Source organism: Ursus arctos, unplaced genomic scaffold (genome assembly GCF_023065955.2).
Source record: "Ursus arctos isolate Adak ecotype North America unplaced genomic scaffold, UrsArc2.0 scaffold_37, whole genome shotgun sequence".
NCBI lineage: Eukaryota > Metazoa > Chordata > Mammalia > Carnivora > Ursidae > Ursus > Ursus arctos.
The window spans coordinates 5,902,127-5,922,132 of NW_026623053.1; the positions used below are offsets into that span (position 1 = coordinate 5,902,127).

The following is a 20,006-nucleotide window of genomic DNA, read 5'->3' on the forward strand; positions in this document are numbered from 1 at the left end:
CTTCCCAGCCCCGCCCCTCTCTCTGGACGCATCTCTGGGCCCCATCATCACCCGGCGCCGGGCCCTCCCTCCCGCCCCCCCCCTTTCTCCTCCCTCCTTCCTTCCCTCCCTTCCTCCCTCTCTCCCTCCCTCCCAGCTCCTGCACCAGGAAACGGCCCGGATCCTGGCAGCGGCCTGACCCGTGAGATCCCTAACCTGGCAGGCAGGCGGGGTTGGAGACTTGCTAAGGGTGGGGGTGAAGGAGGAGCTGGGCTGTTGGACTGCACTGGGGGGAGCCGGGAGTAGAGATGGTGTCGGCAGGAAGCCCTTGGCCCTGGGTTTCCCGGGAGGACAGTCATTAAACATGGATTCGGCCACACAGCTGGTAGAACGTTGGGGGCAGGGGCAGGGGCCGGTCCGGGGAGCTGCAACCCCAGCCTTCTCAGTCCAGACCCTGATCCCTGGCCTTCCCCGCCTAGCTCTGCTCTCCCCCTCCCCTTCCCAGGGCTCCACGCTGGCCAGGAGGATGAAAGGCCCCAGCTGGGGGCTCCTTGCCACCAGCGCTGGGTCCTAAGAGCTGCCATCCAGGCTGGGTGAGTGTCCCCTTCCTTCTCTGTCCCGGGCAGCCCTTTGCTTCTCCCACGTTTCCCTTCAGCCCCTGTCTCCTCCCCCATCTTGTGCCTCTGCCAGCATCTTCACATCTTCCCTCTGGGGAGGTACTAAGCCCCTTCCTTTAGCCAAAAAGGTGTGTGCTGGGGAAAGGGGTTTTGTAGGGGGTGTTACAGAGCTAGTATTCTCCTATTAGGGAAAGAATCTAAAGTATTTTAAAAATAAAATTTACTTGTTTTGCATTTAATGTGGCAGATTACGAATTTAATGGCCAGCCCCTCATGCCCTGGCCTCTCACCTTGACTTAATTCCCGTGTTCTTGCCCTTGCCTGCCCAGTGGTCTCTGAGCATTTTCCTCCCACCTCTCTCCCTGCCTCACTGGGTTGGCCAAGCCTGAAGGACCCCTTCTGGCTCTCTGACCATATATTCATGCCAGTCTTTCATCCTTGACTCTTACAGCCGCTCGGATGGCGACCCCAGCCTCAGCCCCAGACACACGGGCTCTAGTGGCAGACTTTGTAGGCTATAAGCTGAGGCAGAAAGGTTATGTGTGTGGAGCTGGCCCTGGGGAGGGCCCAGCAGCTGACCCACTGCACCAAGCCATGCGGGCAGCTGGAGATGAGTTTGAGACCCGCTTCCGGCGCACCTTCTCTGATTTGGCAGCCCAGCTGCATGTGACCCCAGGCTCAGCCCAGCAACGCTTCACCCAGGTCTCTGACGAACTCTTCCAAGGGGGCCCCAACTGGGGCCGCCTGGTGGCCTTCTTTGTCTTTGGAGCCGCACTGTGTGCTGAGAGTGTCAACAAAGAGATGGAGCCACTTGTGGGACAAGTGCAAGAGTGGATGGTGGCCTACCTGGAGACACGGCTGGCTGACTGGATCCACAGCAGTGGGGGCTGGGTAAGAAGCTTCTCAAATTGCTGCTCTGCACACCCCTCTGCAAAGCTGGTCTCCAGAGGGAAGATGGGGGCTCTGGCTGGAGGCTGGGGGCTGAGTCTCCCTATTTGGGTGGAATCCGATGGCCTCACTATGGGTGTCCCGCTGGACTCTGCGCTCCAGGGCTGCCATGCAGTCATCACTGGATGGGCTCATGGTCCAAAGCAGAGGACAGAATACACAGTGCCTGCAGGGAAATGGCATCCAACTGTTGGGAACTTTTTACACCAGAGTACGTGACATGGGGGTGGGGGGTGTCAGGGATGGGTGGTGGTCAGGAAAGCCTCGGCAAAGGATGCCGGTTCTGGGCAAAAATTTTGGCCAGGGAGAGGCTGGGATTCACTTGCTGCAGAGAGGGCAAATGAGCCAGGAGCTCAGGGGGGATGATGGGGGCTTGCAGCCAGTAGAGCTTTGGCTGGAGAGGAGCTGGGTATGGGGTAGTGCTTGCAGTGGATGGAACTGGAACTCTTCCTCTCCTCTTTCCTCCACTCTTTCCTCTCCTGATACCCCTTTCTCCTTCTTTCTCTCCTACTTCCCTTCTCTCCCACAGGCGGAGTTCACAGCTCTATACGGGGACGGGGCCCTGGAGGAGGCGCGGCGTCTGCGGGAGGGGAACTGGGCCTCAGTGAGGACAGTGCTGACAGGGGCCGTGGCACTGGGGGCCCTGGTAACTGTAGGGGCCTTTTTTGCTAGCAAGTGAGAAAGTCCAGGGCCAGGTGGGGCTAGGTGTGGCTGGGGGACAGGAGAGCAGGAACAGAACAAGAGAAATGCCCTTGGAGGAAGTGGGGTGAATGGATGGGCATGGAATGGGGATGGGAAGGGGCAGGGCACTGTGTGAAGGAGCTGTGTGTGCCAGGCAGGCAGCTGGAAGGATGAGCCGGAGACATTAGGGAATGTATTTGGAAGGTCGGGGGTCCAGGAGGTGAAGTCATTCGAGGGTTGGGAGGAGGTGGGAGAGGTCATATCTATAGGTGTGGGCACACAAAACTATACCTAGACCTTAATTTGTAGCCCTGAGGAAGGTTGACTTGCATAAGGAGTTGTGTCTCCTTCAGATGAGTGAGATTTGGGGAAAACACAGAAGGCACATCCCTTTGAAATGGAAGCTTGAGGTTCTCGGGTGATAGGGAGAGGTGGCTGTGATGGTGGGCTGCTTGGACACGCGTGTGCATGTGCACGCATGCTCGTGTGCATGCTGGGCTGCTTGTCTAACCTGTTGGTGGCCGTATTCAAGGAGAAAACCTCCCTGTTGGAGTGGCAAGAACAAGGGGCAGTTCTCTGCCCCTCCTCCCAACCCTCTCCTCCCCCCTCTCCTTGTCCTGATGCCTCAAGGCTGCGGGAGAAACACTGTATCCAGAAGAGGGCTTTGGGCACTTTTTGGCAGAAAGTCATTAGCAGAGCTTTGGAGAGAAGAGTTCTGTAGCTGGCCTTGCTTCACCATCCCCATTCCTTGTGCATCACGTGCTTGCTGCTGCCTCCTGGGCCCTGAACAGAAAACAGGGCTGCGGAGCCTGCAGTGGGCGGGTTGGGGGGGGGGGGGGCGGCGCTGGACCTACCTGCCACCCTCTTCTCCCACTGGGGCACATTGGTGCCTAAAGTGTTCCCTGTCTCTGGGACCTTCTGTACCCAAACTTAAACTCTAAATTGGGACTCTAATTTTCCTTTTGAGTGTGCGGAGGTAAATGTTGACCTGGAGTACAGTCTGGGTCCTGCACTGTGTCTCAGTGAGACTGCTGATGCCTTGAGAGGAACATTCCAGCTCTGAACCCCATGGGTGTGAGGGTGACCTATACTCCGTGACTGGCCTATTCCATGTAGTGGGCTTTGGTGCTGCTTTATCCAGGGCCAGGTGTATGGGTTCTAGAGTACCTACCATGACCTAGAAGCATTTCTATTTTCTTCGAAGCCACGCTGTTTGCATGGGTGTTACTTGTCTGTACCTCAGAGTCTGAGGACATTAACTTTAGAGCTCACAGTCCTCTAGAACAGATTCCGATTATAGCTTTTTCTTTTGAAAGAGAAACGGTTTCACTCCAGATGCATGTCCTGAGCCAGACCTCACTGCTGCACTTCCCAAGGTGCTAAAATTGCTGCTCTCCAATGCTGACTTCAGACACAGTGCTCTAGAACCCTGCCCTTGATCCTGAGCACTGATCAGCTTAGCTAGACCATGGTTAACTCTTGGAGATTTTCATTTGGTCCCAGAATGTGGCAACATAGTTGTACTCACAAGAATGTGGGACCAAAATTGGCCTCAGGTGTTTAGCCCAGACTTTTGCTTTTGAGAGAGGGCTGCACTTTTTAATGGTATTTATAGGGGAGGTGGTAGACTGCATGAGCCACTTGGTCTGTTGTGAGTATGCTGATACCAGAAACTCAGAGCTGGTCTGTGGCAGGCGGTTGGGGTGGGGGGTCTCTGACTTGCTCAGGACAAACTAGACCAGTGGTTTTCAGACTGCTTGGCAGAGCCCTGAAGTTTCCTAGGGGTTGCCTCAGGAGGCCTTGGGGAGGTGAAGAGGGGGTGCTAAGCAGGCTGGGCTACATGTCCTCAAACAGAATAGCTCCCCTTGTAGCTGTCTTACATATCGGGGTTCAGGGTAAGATTTTATTTGCATTAAGGGGTTTGCTGCTGAAAAAAAAAAAAGTTGGAAAACCACTGACTAGACCATCAGCTCCAAATTGGAGCCTGCGCTCCCCCAGGTTTGGGGCAGACTCTTCACCCTCCCCTTTACCACAGGACGCCTATCTCTGTTACCTCTCCTGGGGGTCTTTAGCAAATGGAGCAGCAGGGACCCTGGGGAGGTAACTGAAATGCCCTGCTCTGAGGCCTTCACACCCGCGTGGAAGGACAGGTTGTTTTCTGAAAGGGGAAAGGGCTTGGATTCCCAGGAGCATAGCTTGCTTGGGACCATAGTGGGCAGTTTTGATCTGTCCTGTCCTTTTTAGCTTGAGGGGCAATGGAAACCCCAGAGACTCTTCTGTCAGGGAAAACTAGAGACTCTCTTCTAGAGCCATATAGTTCCTTGGGATTAGCTCTTGGCCAGGAAGGCTGAGTATGGCTCCCAATTTTTAAATCTATTTCATTTTTTTTTAAATAAGGGAAATAAATCTAATTGCCATTTTTCAGAGATTAAATAGGTGGAGAGGGTGTTTCTTGCTTTCCAGAGCCCAAAGGGACAATAGGGACTTTGTTTAGGCCAAGGAAGGACAGAAGTAGGGCAACTAGGTCCTGCAATTATTAATCCCACTCCCCACTTATTCTAGGGTATATGCTATTTTACTTTTTTAAATCATAAAATGGCGGGAGACCAGATTTGGTTAGTTTAGAAGAAAAGAAAAAGCTCTATAAATATAAATATATATTCCTGTATTTTTATTTAATAATTTATAAATACCAAGTTCATTTGACTTTTATTTTTGTGTAATATGTAATGGTCGTATTAAAAAAAAATAAAGCCCAGAAGTTTAATGAGAAGGACTGAGCAGGGTTTGTGACTTCTACACTCTGTAGCCTGGTGTAAGGATATTTCTTGATCTAATCATCTCTTCATGACCTTGTTAAGGGCAAGAATTAGAGTAACAGGGATTTTGGAAAGTGTTGAGACAAAAAAGAAAAGAAAATCAGAGTTGTTCTCTCCCCCCACCCCCAACCCCTGCCAAATACCCAAAGCCAAGAGCTCCTTTGTGCCAACCCAAATCTTAAGAGGGCGTGTGTATACAGTACTTTGGGATGGCTACAAAGGAAAAACAAACCAAAATAAAGAAAACTTACCCCAAATCTTTTTGTGATGATAATCAAGTCCCCAGTTGTGGTTCAGCCTCTAATGATAATGAGCATTTCTCCCCCGTACCCTGCTGCCTACTTCTGGCAAAAATGGAGCCCCTGCTTCCTTTCCTGGCCCCCTGAGATATTTGGTTTCAGCCATTTTAATGCGAACGGCTAAAGTGGATGGAAGCTACAGGAATTATTCAGCCCATCCCTCTGTACATCTAGTCTAGGACCACATCAAAATCACGTCTGACAGGAATGGTGATCCTAATTTCAAATTATAAGCAGGAATTTTTAGTCTTTATATAATCCAGTGCAATTAAATTGCGTCTGGGTTTATGTGTTAAATTGTAGTTAGAAATATACAGCTCAGAGGAGAGCTTCCATCCTGTCTCTACAGAAAATCAACAGGGCAAGCCATATTAAAATCCAAGAGTGGCTTGGTGAACGTGGCATTAGGGGAAAGAGAATTAGCTGCCCTTAATCGTTAATATTGTCAGGCTATGAGAGCATTTCTGTCCACTGCAGTAGGATTGAATTAATGATTGGTTGATTTGTATATGACTAGTTCCTTTCCAAAAAGCATTTGTAACATCTTACTATAATACACAAAAGACAAAACAGTAGGAAGATACGGATTTTTAGAGTAGAGGTAAACGGTAAATTGAAATTTTACAATAAGATGGCAGCAAAGGGAAAATTAACGTACAGAAAAGCATTCTGTAAGCAGTATTTCCAAATACTAAAGCGAAGCTACGAATTAGGCCTTGAGCTTTCTTGGCAGCTAAGGCAAATTGGAAAACACAACAAGATTCACATTCTTGTTAGGATTTAGAAAAGCCTATCTATTCCTTAAGTTGGGCAAAAACTTCTGTGGCTCTTCTGACATGATATGGAGGATGTCACCCTCTGTAACACCCGACGGTAAATACGATGTCGAGTTGTACACCAGTATTTCTCATAGAAACACCAAATGGGGATTCAGTAGGTCCTAAGCATGTTTTATCAGGCTCATCACATTTTAGCCCAAAGATACCCTGTGATGCTTTAATACAGGGCTAAATTTCAGATTACCTAAATGGATAGATGGATTGTTTATCCTTCAGACATTTCTCCATGACATGTCATTTCTTCAAATGGTACTTTTGATAAAAGTTGGGCAACATTTAGTTAACAGTTGCTAGCAAATAGATGGATTGTAGACATTCTGTGTTTTTACTTAAGAGCAGATCCTTTGAAAACTTTAAAAGCTGCCTTAAATATGGATATAGGTGTGACATAAATAAATTAAGACTATTTTAAAAATCAACCAGAAAACGTAATATAATAGAAATCTCTGTAGTTCTTTACTGATTCAATCATTCATTCATGCAGCAAATATTCAGGCCTCTTCTGTGTGCTAAGCACAGTGCGTGGCACTGAGATAGAGAAGTGCACAGACACAAATTTCTGCCCTCATGTTACTTACATTCTAATAAGGGAAACAGACAAAAACTAACTAAATAAATTCATCTCACATTATTCATTAACATAACATTTCACGTTAGGAGGTGATAAATGCTATGAAGAAAAATAATTCATTATCATGGAATTGGGAAGGTGTAAGTATAGATTTTAATGTTAAATAGCCTAGTCAGGGAAGCCCTCAGTTCTAAGGTAACTTTTTTGAGTAAAGTCATGGAAAATAAAATTGGAAAAATATTTTTATTGACACGGAAAGATGTTTCTGACTTGGTAAAAAGAAAACAGAAAATAATATACACAGTATGATCCCAGTTTGCTAAAATAAATATATAAACACGTGTGTGTGTGTGTGTGTGCACGCACGCCTCTTATACGTATTTATGTATTGAAAATTTCAGGAAGGGTATATGCCAAAATAGTAGTGATTATCTCTGGGTGTTGGATTTTACTGGTGATTTTATTTTGTTCTTCTTAATGTCAGTATTTTCTGATCTTTCCATAAAGAACACATATTTCTGGTACAGTATATGAAAATAAGTTTTCCAGGTACACCGCTTTTAAGAAGTTAACCAAGCAGAATAGAAAATAAGCAGCCCAATGGAGGTTCTTTCTCATTTAAATGGACACCGCACTTCCCTCCAAGGACAGACCTAGGGAGTTAAGGTAGGCGAGGCTAGACTTTGCATCAGAAAATAATTGGGGTTGGGGCACCTGGATGGCTCAGTCGGTTGGGCATCTCTGCTCAGGTCTCCATCTCAGGGTTGTGAGTTCAAGCCCCGTGTTGGGCTCAGCCCCCCCAAAAAACAACAAAATTACTGGAGTTCACCCCACAGTGGAGGTAAGTAAACGATCAAGGCTTCAAGCTTCTATATCAGCACTGTCCAACGGAAATATAATGCAAGCCATATAAGTAGTTTTACATTTTCTAGTAGCTTCATTAAAAAAGCAAAAATAAACAAGTAAAAACTAATTTTAATACTATTTTACTTAGGCCAGTCTATAAAAATTATTATAATTTCAACCTATAATTAATATTACAGCTATTAAATTATTTTACAGTTGCTTTTTCATACTAAGTCTTTGAAATTTGGTGTATATTTGACACTTTCAGTACATCTCCAGTCAGACTACTCATGTTCCAAGTGCTTAAGGCATGTGTGGCTAGTGGGTACGTTACTAAACAACGAAGTTCTAGATTATAGAGACTTATAGCAGGCAAAAAAAGCAAGAGTCAAAAATAGGGATGAAACTATACCAAGAAGCCAAGTATTTATGTAGTTTAGTGAGACAGCTTTAACCTTTTGGACAGAACTGGAGATGCCCTCATCCATTTTTTACTGATTTAATTCTCCTTTTCTTAAGTCCACTAACCAGTCACTTCTTTTAACACATGTTTCCTTCTAGGGCACAACATCGCTGAGTTTCAGTGTTCCCGAAACTCCATGGCCTCTATTGAGAGGCTATTACTGAAGGAAAATTATACTCATGTTGGGTAAATTTCACATCATTACACACTAATTTCTTACAAATTCATTCTTAGAAACTTACCTCTTTGATGTTTTCTATGCATCAACAATGGGCAAGATATTAAAATTATTATGGGAGAGAGTTCATTCAGTTAGCATTTATTGAGCACACAGTGATGAGCAATGGGAATACAAATATAATTAAGATGATGTCCCGGCCTTTTGCAGTTTACAGTCTAATAGGGAAGTATATCTTACTTTACAAGTCACCATTCAAATATCTTTTTAAATATGTCTTTGACAGTAATCGTGCTTACTAGAGTAAGTTTGGAAGTTGGAGGGTTAATTTGAAATAAAAATAATATATTGTGGAAAAATCATAGAACATAGAAAAGTATAAATCAAGTTTAATCCTACTACTCAGAAAGTACCACTGTTAACATTTTGGCATATTTCTTTCCCATCTCCTATCTGTGCTTCGATTTTAGGATTATGCTGTATATACAATTTTCTATACTATAATTCTGCTTACCGTTCTATTGCACAGTTTTTCCTTGTCATTAAAAATATTTTGAAGACAAAATGAGTATGTAAAGTTATATCTATGTGTGTGTAACAACTTTCCTGAATGTGCCCACTTGGACATTCAAATTGCTTACATTTTTTCACTTTGATGAATGTCTTTATTTTCAGATGTTTACCCAGGTTTTAGATTGTTTCTTTAGAGCAGAGTATAAGAAATACAATCACTGGGTTAAGAATCTCAATAGTTTGTAAGCTTTTAGTACATATTACCAAAGAAAAGATCAGACTGTTTCTTGTTCCCTTTTCCCCCCAAGTCCAAGTTATTTTTTTAAAAAATAAGATACCATAATCACACTTTAATCATACTTTATATACAATTTTGCATTCTACTTCTTTGGCTTAACAAGAATTATTTTTGCTTGTTATTACATGCTATGTGTATCCCTTTTAATAGGTGCATAATCATCTTTGGATATAATTAAGTCTGCCTAATCATCTGTCTATTGTTGGAATTTAGTCTTTTTCCAGTTTCAACATCATATATAATGTAAGCTCTGTGTAGCAAAGCAGACCTTATAGTAATTTTGATCTAAGCTTTGAAAGCTAGCTCTGAGTTCCCTGCTAACTTTTTTTTCCCCCCACCTCTGCTCACTTTTAATTAGTTCCATGACTTGGGCAGGTTACTTCACTCTTTCTTCATCCCTAAAAAAGTTATAGTTTTGGAAATATTTGCTTCGTAGAGTTGTGAGAATTCAATGAAATAATATAATAAGGAGTCTGGGATTGTGCCTGTTAGAAAATCAAGTACTCAACAAAAATAGGATTTGAAGGCATTATAAAAAAATCCCATTTCCCTTGATCAGCTTGATTAGTTTAAACCAGGAACCAATAAAACACCAAAATCTTGATTAGATTAGGATTAGTAGAAAACCTTTTTCTTCCAGGGACCCCACAGTCTTTTAGAGCTTGTCTTCCATGCTCAAGTTAGTTCTCCCAGACCACTGGAGCTGAGATGGCTGCTGAAGTAATTTTCAGTGAAATTTTAAGCGACTATGACTGTGCTTTGAATCCCCTTGTTCCTAAGGTAAGGATTTGTGAGAAAAAGTGAGGGTGAGGGGAAGAGTGGGGTATACTAAGAAGCTTTTGATTTTTTGGTTAGCTAACAGGGATCTCCTCTTATCCAAATCTCCCCACCCCAGCTATACACATCCTGCTGGGGTTGTCTGATTAACTAATTTGGTTGGGCTCATTTGAATCTGGCTGTCAAGCCCTAGCTTGGTCTGGCTACAAATAACCCTCTTGCAAACTTAGCACCGTCGTTCCTTCCTTTTTAATAAATGAGTAGTATTACTACTACAATATGGCAACCCTGCTTTCCAGGGCTAGGTCTCACAGGTTATCTCAGAGTGAACATGTGGTGGGAACCTGCGTGGAGGAATTCCTCTGCGGTCTGAAGAAAGGGTTGGGGGCTGGGAAAGCGTTGAAGAATGAGGGTGGCACCCAGATCCCCAGTCAATGCAAACATCTATTGACACCTACTATATGCAAAGCATATTGCCCCACAGTGGAGCTGCAAATATAGATAGGATCCAGCCTCTCAACTCCAAACCCTCACAATGCAGGACAAAATGATTAAGCGCACTGTGGAGGTAGGCCTGCTTGTCACGGGAAAGGAGAGGCTAGCGGAAGGTTTTGCACCGGAGGTGATGCTGAGGTTTGCAGTTATCTGGTTGAAGAGGGACAGGGTGTACAGAGGCACAGAGCCGGGTGCAGGAGTGAGGAGTGTAGAAATAACATTGTGAAGTAGGCTGGTCCTGAGGTCTCTAAGGCCATGGTGGAGTTTTACTTTTACCTGGCCAGCAAAGGGGGGCCAGCTCAGTCTAGTAGCGATGGAAGGGTGACACTGTAATCTAAGAGACCTATTAGGGGGCTGTAGCAAGAAGTCCAAGAAACAGGCTGACACTGGGGCATAAGCAGAAGGCTTGGAAAGTATGCCTGTGCAAGGAAGACAAATTAGACAGGACTGGTAGCTCTGGCGTGAGGATTTCTCCCCGCTTTCTGGTTTGGGAGACCCGATGGATGTTGGTACCAGTAACCTCGATGGGAAAAGTAAGCTCCTTACTGGAGAGCAACATTCAGAACCTCCATTTCCAGCAACATACCATCTACTGGTCCTTTCCTGGTCAGCAAACCAGTTTCCAAGAACCGCCTCAATGTTTCCGGCCTCTGCTTTCCAACAGCTCTCTACTTGCCAACCAGTAGTGTCAAGATGGCGGCCCCCCTAAGGACTAGTCATGTGACCTCGGGTTTCCATTGCTGGAAGCCTGGAGGTCCGTTGCGGGGCAAAGGTTCACCTGTCACGAAACGGGTATTAGCCCTTCGAATCTCACGAGCCAATCGGCATCTGAGACGGCCATTGCGGCGAGGCGATCGGAAGATTGGCCCTTTCCTCTCGCCCAGCCAGCGGCCAATCACCGAGCGTCATATACTTCGCGGACCCGCCTGGAGGCGGCGGGGGGGGGGGGGGCAGGGGGGGAAGCAAGAATGTCGTCACAGCGTGGCGGTATTGTTACCTAAGGATTTTAGAGGAGGTGGGACGTATGTTGATTGACAGGCCAATTCCCCTACCAGGGTTTGAGAATTTGGCGCAATATCCCGCCTTAGAGGTGGGGTCTTATTTGATTGCCAAGTAATATTCCCCAATGGAGTCCTAGCTCGTGGTGACGGGCAGGCTGCTAGACTAATGAATCCTCGGCGTGCCCGGCGCAGTTCTCCAATCGCCGGGCGGCGGGCCCCAGTCTGAGCGGCGATGGCGGCGGCGGCGGCGGCGGCAGCAGCAGCGGGGGCTGCGGGCGGTCGGGGCTCCGGGCCGGGGCGGCGGCGCCATCTTGTGCCCGGGGCCGGTGGGGAGGCCGGGGAGGGGGCCCCGGGGGGCGCAGGGGACTACGGGAACGGCCTGGAGTCTGAGGAACTGGAGACTGAGGAGCTGCTGCTGGAGCCCGAGCAGGAGCCCGAGCCCGAAGAGGAGCCGCCCCGGCCCCGCGCCCCCCCGGGAGCTCCGGGCCCTGGGCCTGGCTCGGGAGCCCCCGGCAGCCAGGAGGAGGAGGAGGAGCCGGGACTGGTCGAGGGTGACCCGGGGGACGGCGCCATTGAGGACCCGGTGAGGGAAGGAGGGCGAGCGAGCAGGCCCGGCCGTGTCACGGGAGGCCCAGAGCTCGGGCGAGCGGGAGGCAGGCGGGGGGTGGGGGTGGGCGGGGAATAACGTGGCTGGGGCAGGGCCGGGGACGGATCCTCGACCGCCAGAAGGGGCCCAGCCGGGTTGATTCGGGCGTTATGGGTGCCTAGTGTTGTTCTAGAGAAGGTAGCTTGCTTTTCTTTTCATCGTGACCCGCGCGTGGGGCGAGGGAAATGGCCGAGCATGGCTAGGGCCGCACTCGGACGGAGAGCAGGGCAGAGCCCCTGCGTTGGTTCCTCTTAAGCTCTTCTCCATACCCTCTCCACTCGTTGTAGGAGCTGGAAGCGATCAAAGCTCGAGTCAGGGAGATGGAGGAAGAAGCTGAGAAGCTAAAGGAGCTACAGAACGAGGTAGAGAAACAGATGAATATGAGTCCACCTCCAGGCAATGGTGAGTAACTGTCGGTTGCACGCGGAGCCCGAGCCCTCGGAAGGGTTGTGCGAGCACGGGTTGTATGGGATTAGATGCTCGGGACCTTGGAGCTGCTTGTCTGAGCAATTACTGGGCAGGTGCTGCGGTCATAGTCCATTGTGTGTTTCTCTGACCTTAGTGAGGCAAAAACCTATATTTTGATGATGGTAGTCTTGTGCCTTTCTTTGTCCTTTTCACAAATGTGTTCTTTGTTCTTTAGTCTACCTCTACTCTTTGTGGAGATTGCCAACTGGCATTTGACCTTCAAGTCTCATAGTTCTTCCTTTAGTTGGAGACCCTTTAGTTAGGAGTCCTCTAAGAGAAACTGCTCGACTGCAGGGGGGTGGGGGGGGGCTTTCTCTTTAATCTAGAAATGTTGAGTTAGGGTTCCCTTGATTTTGTTCACTTTTCAAATGATTTCAGTCAAAGCTTTTCAATTGATTTGGGGGCAGGAGGGAATTCCTGTACCATTTTCTCTGATTTTTAAGAATGTGTTAATCTGTTGCTTGATTTGTCAAATGTTCAGCGAGTACCTATTGTGTGCTAAACAGTATTCTTGTTAACGGGTACAGCAGCGAACAGAACAGATAAAAATCTTGCCCTCACTCTAGTGGTGGTGGTGGTAGTGGAGCAAAAATTGGCCAAGTAGAAAACCAGCTCCCCCCCCCCCCGGGTTCTTTTTTCTTCAAAGCTGGCCCAGTGATCATGTCTATTGAAGAGAAGATGGAGGCTGATGCCCGTTCCATCTATGTTGGCAACGTATGTATTAGGGTCTCATTTGGGGTTGGGGGAAGCTCTTGTTTTGGGAGTTGCTTAATAGGAGCCTCGAAAGGAACATCTCAAGAATAGGTGGTGGATTTGGGGAGTATTGGGGGGGGGTTGGAGGAGGTAAAAGGTAATGGCGATCAGCAGAGGCTCTGGGTTGGGAAGAGAAAAGATTAGTTTCTTAGAGAACCAGATTTGATGTGCCTTGGTATATGTGAGTGGCCCAGCCTAGAGGCTAGGCAGGGTACCTGTGAAACATGACCGCCTCTACCCCCACAGGTGGACTATGGTGCAACAGCAGAAGAGCTGGAAGCACACTTTCATGGCTGTGGTTCAGTCAATCGTGTTACCATACTCTGTGACAAATTTAGTGGCCATCCTAAAGGGTAAGTAGGGAAGTAAACTGAGGTCTTTTTAATCACATTTTAGAAATAGATAAATTATGTATTATACGAAGCAGTAAGTTAAAATAAGTGGTGTTTGTCTTACAAGTTTGGGTATTAATGTTATATATCGGGTTGCACATAAATGCCTTCAGAGACCAGACAAAGATGAAGGTTAGCGTGGGTGGGATCATGAACTAGAAGAGGGAGGGACAGCTTTTGCTTAGCCCTAGCTGGTTCTGCTATATGAAAATCCAGGTCCTGTGTAAACTATTCTATAATTTTCCAAGAGTAGCTGGAATTTTAGATTGAAGTATTCCATTTAAAAAATTTTTGACAAATAATTAAAAATGTGGCTACGCCGTTACTAAGCAGAGCGTACCTGCAAGGTGGATTTGACGTGGAAGCTGCTGTTTGTGACTGCAGATAGATAAATGACAATGATTTGTTTCAGGTTTGCATATATAGAGTTCTCAGATAAAGAGTCAGTGAGGACTTCCTTGGCCTTAGATGAGTCCCTGTTTAGAGGAAGACAAATCAAGGTAAGCCCCATTGCCCACTGCTGTTCTGGTTCTGCATAAACTCTCCAGGCTTACTCTGAGGCTTTCTGTTATACATCCCTTTCTCTCAGGTGATCCCAAAACGAACCAACAGACCAGGCATCAGCACAACAGACCGGGGTTTCCCACGAGCCCGATACCGTGCCCGGACCACCAACTACAACAGTTCCCGCTCTCGATTCTACAGTGGTTTTAACAGCAGGCCCCGGGGTCGCGTCTACAGGTCAGGATAGATGGGCTGCTCCTCTCCCCCGCCTCCCATGAGCCCTGTATGTTTCCTTCTTTCCTGATCTGAGGAACCTCCCTCACTTACCCTCCCCTTGGTCTCCAGGGACTTGGTCTCCTGCCTGTGCAGGGTGAGGAAGGTAGTTGCAGGCCAGGCCAGGAGGCCAGTCTCATCATCGTTTTCTGGAGCAGGAATTGGTGATAAGGGCTGGATCTCTCCACTGTTGTTCTGAGAGATGCTTCTTCCCCCAGCCTTTTTTTTTTTTTCCTTGAGAGTTGGTGGCAGTGAAGGTGTTTACCCAGCAGGCCAGGAAGAACGGCCTCAGAGTAGTGAAGGCTCTGCTTGGACATTTGCTACTTTTCCCAGAGTTAAGGAGGGGTTGAAGATTGAACCTCCCTTGGAAGAGTACCAGAGGCTGGTTGATCCTCCTCAACAGCCGTGTGGGAGGATACTGAGATATTTACTCCTTAACTGAGCCAGTGTTCTGCAAGGTTAACTTTGTCTCTGGGCCTCTTGTGGTGCCCATGTTGCTTTACTATCATCTCTCTGCCTTTAGATAGACAGAATCAGAATAGGCATATAGACCTTGGCTTTTCATGAGATTTACTTATCTGCTCCCAGGAATTAGGGAGGATCTGATCGTGAAGGCCTGGGGTTTAAGAGCTGTGAAGAACTGAAACTGGATAAATAATGAGTCCATTTTCTTGCCCCTATATCTCAGATGCGCTTTTTTGCCTCTGGCAAGGTATTCTGTTAAATTGCCCCCTCCCATTTGCCAGGAGTGTTGCAATTTCTGGGATCGTGGGGTCGGTTTTAGGATACTTGGAAACTTCTTTCCCCCTATTCCCTGCACTGTAACTGGGGCAAGGGCCCACGGGGAGGGGCTTGTGCTGAACTCCTAAGTGATCATGTTAACACCTAACTCTCCTTCTTTCTTCCAGGGGCCGGGCTAGAGCGACATCATGGTATTCCCCTTACTAAAAAAAGTGTGTATTAGGAGGAGAGAGAGGAAAAAAAGAGGAAAGAAGGAAAAAAAAAAAAGAATTAAAAAAAAAAAAAGAAAAACAGAAGATGACCTTGATGGAAAAAAAAATATTTTTTAAAAAAAAGATATACTGTGGAAGGGGGGAGAATCCCATAACTAACTGCTGAGGAGGGACCTGCTTTGGGGAGTAGGGGAAGGCCCAGGGAGTGGGGCAGGGGGCTGCTCATTCACTCTGGGGATTCGCCATGGACACGTCTCAACTGCTCAAGCTGCTCCCCTTGTTTCCCTGTCCCACTTCACCCCCTTGGGGGCTGCTCAAGGGTAGGTGGGCATGGGTGGTAGGAGGGGTTTTTTTACCCAGGGCTCTGGAAGGACACCAAACTGTTCTGCTTGTTACCTTCCCTCCATCTTCTCCCTAACTTTCACAGTCCCCTCCACCTGCTCCTGTCCTGCCAGGTCTGCCACCCACCCCACCCCTCTTTTCCGGCTCCCTGCCCCTCCAGATTGCCTGGTGATCTCTTTTGTTTCCTTTTGTGTTTCTTTTTCTGTTTTGAGTGTCTTTCTTTGCAGGTTTCTGTAGCCGGAAGATCTCCGTTCCGCTCCCAGCGGCTCCAGTGTAAATTCCCCTACCCCCTGGGGAAATGCACTACCTTGTTTTGGGGGGTTTTGGGGCGTTTTTTGTTTTTCAGTTTTTTGTTTTGTTTTGTTTTGTTTTCCTTTGCCTTTTTTTCCCTTTTATTTGGAGGGAATGGGAGGAAGTGGGAACAGGGAGGTGGGAGGTGGATTTTGTTTATTTTTTTAGCTCATTTCCAGGGGGTGGGAGTTTTTTTTTAATATGTGTCATGAATAAAGTTGTTTTTGAAAATAAAAATTTGTTTGGCCTTTTGGGTGTAAGGATTATTTATCTATTTTCCTATTTTCTCTTAGATCCCAGATGGCTGTTAATTCTCCTTTGTGGAAGTGCTGGTGTTGTGGAGGGGAAGTTCTCACTCACAGTTAAGGAGTAGGAGTTAAAATTACAAGAGGGACAGTGTGTATTTAGTTGGGACTGATGAGTTTTCTGGGTAGCATGCAGCCTGATTGGCGTTTGAGAGGTACACCGAATAAGTCTGGGATGTGAAAGAATGGCCAGATGAGAGTGATCTAGTGGCACTTCAGTGTGCGCTCCTGATTAAACTTCATGTGCAAATTACCCACAGCAGCAGCACTGGAGTCTTAGCTTGGGGTCTGGGTAGCTTTTCTTGTCTTTACGTCAAGGTAAGCTCAAAAAATGGGGGGAAAAGGCAGTAGTTTGGTAACAAGGACAATTGGAAAGCTTATGCTATCTTCTGTAGTCACGTGGTGACCACTTACTATGCTCAGCTAACATTTTGAATCACCGTTAATTAGGACTTAACTGGTTTTCACTGATTTAGTATCCTTGAGTTTAGTACTTGGTCACATTAATAACCGAATTACTCCATTTTATATTCTTACGTGAGATTGGTCTTAAAATTCTTGGGTGCTACATCGCCCTCCTGGCTTTTTGCTCCAGTCTTCCCATTACTTAACAGGATTTCTAAATACCGAAACCTTTATGTATTCTATTCACTTATGTTCAAAGGATATTTTGTGATTGCCTCTGATCTCAGTAATCTTAGGTGAAGGAAATGAGTGACCTATATATCCATGAAGCCTTACCCCACTTCTCAAATGGCTTTGTCTTCTGAGTTCTCAGGTCTAGTGTTGACATTAGCATTTGCTCATGTATTTTACTGCCACCTGTTGTGTCGTCTGTTAAGCATTCAGGGGTCTGTCGTCTCTAACTCCATTCAACTGGAATAGTGCCTTGTAATCTGAATGTGGGGATTTCTGCAGAGGCTCATGAGTAGGAGCCTGGATAGCATCTCAATATCAGATTGGCTAGAATGTGTCTTAAAGCTGGGAAGGTCCCTTCTATCCACCAGGGGGCACTAAATGCTTAGCTAAGAAATCCCTATAAATTGTTGGATCTTGGACAGGGTGAATGTCCTTTTTTTTTTTTTTTTTTTTTTTTTTTTACCCTTCTTTGTTTTTAATTTTGTATGTCCAGTCAATTTTCAGCATCATGCCCATTCTCTCCATTCTGTTTTAACTGCTTGAGCAACTCCCTATCTTTAAGTGGGTTCCTGGTAGATGTCTGGCTCCAGTTCGTGTTGCCAGAATCCCCCCTGTTCTACCACCAATAATTACAAATGTACTTAGATGCGGAACTGAGCCCTTTCCCAATTTGATCCTGATTAAGGCTCCCTGCCACATCTTGCTCTACATCTGATGCCCTGTGCATTCCAGTTGACTTTTACTTTATGTTCCTGTATTGATTGTGCTGTGGCCATTCTATTTACTGTGTCAGAATCATAAGGTGTAAGCCAAGGTGTAAAGCCAAGCACCAAAGCCAGAAACCTTCATTGCGTAGTCATGAATGAATCGCTTTCGTTCTCAGGGCAAATCGTTCCTATCTCTGTTTAGCACTTTCATGGTTTTATAATTAACGCAGTTACATCCCTGTTTCCCCACTTGGAGTCGCAAGCTCCTTGAAGGCATGAATTGTGCCTTTATATAACTTAGTAGGTGCTCAGAAGGTGTTAATTCCCCCTTGGGAGTTCCCTTTATCCTGGACCTGCTGGTTCCTATCCTCACAAGAATCAGATTTCCCTCCTTACCTGGTCTTATTTTTCCTGTATCTTAGTGATTTTAGAGGAAGTGGCATGGAAGAAAGTTGCTTTCCTTGGGAAGGATTGCTTATTTTTTGGTCAGTCACTCCTGATGAGCCCCCTCTTAACCAAAGGATTGTAATGAACTTAGTCTCACTGGGATTGTGGGGGAGGGAAGTGTTTAAGAGATTGGGGGGAGCCTGTCTCCAAGATTTCTCTGGAGTGAGAGTGAGTCAGAGATCTTAAGCGGGACAATGAGTGATACAAAACAAACGAAGACAACCCAGAACTTTTTCAGATAGGATATGCCCAACCTGACATCAACAATAGAGAAACAGTTTGCTGGTTTTTTTTTTTTTTCCAGACCGTTTTTTCAAAAAAATAGTTGTTCTTCTATATGGTTGAAATGAGTAGCTTTTTAAAAATCGTGATCTAATTTTAAAACCTCTTTCAACTCTGCTAATGCTAATTTCTCATGCTTCTTTCCATTTATTTGTGCTTGTGGTAATCGTGGATTCAACAGACATTTACTGAGTATTTACCAAGTGCTGGGTACTGTTTTGGGTGCCAGCATTTGTTCAAGAAGAATCATTTAGTAAGAGAACTTTCATTTTATTTGCTGAAGGGAAGTGTCACTTTGCCGTAACTCTGACTTGCATCCCACTGAAAGCTGAATGGATTTTGTTGTTAAATATAATTCACATACCATAAAAATGTACCTTGTAAGTGTACAATTCAGTGGTGTTTAGCATAACATATATATTTATATGGTGATGGTTAACATATCCATTTATCACCATTACGTAATTTTAGAGCATTTTCATAACCCCAAAAAGAACCCTATACCCATTAGCAAGCACTCCTAATTTTTTTCCCCCTTAGCAACTATTAATTTCTGTTTCTCTGACTTTGCGGGTTCTGAATATTTCATATAAATGGGGTCATACAATACGTGGCCTTTTGTGTCTGGTTTCCTTCACTTAGCATCGTGTTTGCAAGAGTCCATGTTGTAGCATGTATCAGTACTTCATTCCTTTTCGTAGCTGGGTAATAGCTTCTTGTTTTGATCGACCACATTTGATTATCCATGAGTTGATGGACATTTGCATTTTTTCTTCCTTTCTTTCTTTTCTTTTCTTTTCTTTTCTTTTCTTTTCTTTTCTTTTCTTTTCTTTTTTGCTCTTAGGGACAGTGCTGCTACAAGCTACACGATTTTCTGTGAACATACCTTTTCATTTTTCTTAGGTATATACCTGGGAGTGGAGGTAATAAACCATGTTTAACCTTTTGAGGAACCATTGGGCTGCTTTTGAAAGCAGCTGCTTTGTTTGACGTTTCTGCCAGTAGTGTATGAGGGTTCCAGTTTCTCCACGTCCTCATCAAACTCATTACTGTCCATCTTGTTGGTTACAGCCATCCTAGTGGGTATGAAGGGGTATCTCATGTTTCTTATTTGCATTTCCCTAATGACTAATGATGTTGAGCATCTTTTCTCATGCTTACTAGCCATCTGTGTATCTTCTTTGAAGAAACGTCTGTTTGGATTCTTTGCCCACTTTTTAATTGGCTTATTTGTCTTTTTATTGATGAAGTTTAAGAGTTCTTTATATATGCTGAATACTAAACCCTTATATACATGATTTGCAAATATTTTCTCCCATTTTGTAGGTTGCTTTTTCACTTTCTTGATAGTATCCTTTGAAGTGCAAAAGTCACGAAGATTTATGCCTATGTTTTTTCCTAAAAGTTTTTTTTTTTTAAGATTTTATTTATTTGAGAGAACATGAGTGAGAGCACAAGCAGGGGCAGCAGCAGAGGGAGAGGGAGCAGCAGACTCCCCACTGGGCGGGGAGCCTGAAGCGGGGCTTGATCTCAGGACCCTGAGATCATGACCTGAGCCGAAGGCAGCTGCTTAGCTGACTGAGTCACCCAGGTGCCCCTATTTTCTCCTAAAAGTTTTATAATTTAGCTCTTATATTTAGGTCTTTGATCCATTTTGAATGAACTTTTGTGTGTGGTGTG

At 45.7% G+C, this 20,006-nt stretch overlaps 1 protein-coding gene and 1 long non-coding RNA gene across 6 annotated transcripts; one reads left to right on the top strand and one right to left on the bottom strand.

Moving 5' to 3' along the window:
* The first annotated feature begins 4 nt into the window (after positions 1-4).
* PABPN1 (poly(A) binding protein nuclear 1) lies at positions 5-16,183 on the top strand. 5 transcript variants are annotated; one of them, XM_044379567.3, is made up of 10 exons: positions 89-181; positions 485-572; positions 1,048-1,487; positions 9,736-9,831; positions 12,258-12,372; positions 13,085-13,152; positions 13,438-13,544; positions 13,996-14,083; positions 14,173-14,324; positions 15,269-16,183. In XM_044379567.3, exons 3-10 carry the CDS (start codon positions 1,056-1,058, stop codon positions 15,306-15,308), a joined length of 1,098 nt encoding a protein of 365 aa, XP_044235502.1. In that variant the 5' UTR covers positions 89-181; positions 485-572; positions 1,048-1,055; the 3' UTR covers positions 15,309-16,183. The 5 variants fall into 5 exon arrangements, with proteins under 5 accessions (XP_026342353.1, XP_044235502.1, XP_057162339.1 ...); XM_026486558.4 differs by lacking the exons at positions 89-181; positions 485-572; positions 1,048-1,487; positions 9,736-9,831 and adding an exon at positions 11,542-11,907; XM_057306357.1 differs by lacking the exons at positions 89-181; positions 485-572; positions 1,048-1,487; positions 9,736-9,831 and adding an exon at positions 12,053-12,108.
* LOC130542524 (uncharacterized) lies at positions 1,243-11,156 on the bottom strand. Its single transcript, XR_008957168.1, has 2 exons — positions 10,910-11,156; positions 1,243-1,710 (listed from the first exon to the last, which is right to left on the bottom strand). It is a non-coding gene; the product is annotated as an uncharacterized LOC130542524 (long non-coding RNA).
* Positions 16,184-20,006: the final 3,823 nt, after the last annotated feature.